This window comes from Rhinopithecus bieti, unplaced genomic scaffold (assembly GCF_001698545.2).
Source record: "Rhinopithecus bieti isolate Rb0 unplaced genomic scaffold, ASM169854v2 scaffold_43452, whole genome shotgun sequence".
Taxonomy (NCBI): domain Eukaryota; kingdom Metazoa; phylum Chordata; class Mammalia; order Primates; family Cercopithecidae; genus Rhinopithecus; species Rhinopithecus bieti.
Window position 1 is genome coordinate 1 of NW_016817437.1, and position 741 is coordinate 741.

Here is a 741-nt window from a genome sequence, read left to right on the forward strand (position 1 = left end):
GGCTCTGCGCGCAAGGAGGCGAGCGAGCAAGGAGGGGCCGGGGCGAGCGAGGGAGCACATTGGCGTGAGCAGGGGGGAGGGAGGGCGGGCGCGGGGGGCGCGGGCAGGGCGGGGGGGGGTGTGTGTGAGCGCGCTCGGAGGTTTCGGGCCAGCCACCGCCGCGCGAGCTAGAAGCGCCCCAGCCCGGCAAGCTGGCTCACCCGCTGGCCACCCAGCACAGCCCGCTGGCCCCTCTCCTGCAGCCCATCTGGCGGAGCGGCGGCGGCGGCGGCAGGAGAATGGCATCAGAACTGGCAATGAGCAACTCCGACCTGCCCACCAGTCCCCTGGCCATGGAATATGTTAATGACTTCGATCTGATGAAGTTTGAAGTGAAAAAGGAACCGGTGGAGACCGACCGCATCATCAGCCAGTGCGGCCGTCTCATCGCCGGGGGCTCGCTGTCCTCCACCCCCATGAGCACGCCGTGCAGCTCGGTGCCCCCTTCCCCCAGCTTCTCGGCGCCCAGCCCGGGCTCGGGCAGCGAGCAGAAGGCGCACCTGGAAGACTACTACTGGATGACCGGCTACCCGCAGCAGCTGAACCCCGAGGCGCTGGGCTTCAGCCCCGAGGACGCGGTCGAGGCGCTCATCAGCAACAGCCACCAGCTCCAGGGCGGCTTCGATGGCTACGCGCGCGGGGCGCAGCAGCTGGCCGCGGCGGCCGGGGCCGGCGCCGGCGCCTCCCTGGGCGGCAGCGGCG

The 741-nt window shown here is 71.4% G+C and overlaps 1 protein-coding gene across 1 annotated transcript; it reads left to right on the forward strand.

Moving 5' to 3' along the window:
- Window positions 1-6: 6 nt before the first annotated feature.
- Window positions 7-735, forward strand: LOC108517893 (transcription factor Maf; the record flags this gene model as incomplete). Its single annotated transcript, XM_017855991.1, has 2 exons — window positions 7-64; window positions 243-735. A coding segment is annotated over exon 2 (457 nt), but the record flags the coding sequence as incomplete, so codon positions are not given.
- Window positions 736-741: the final 6 nt, after the last annotated feature.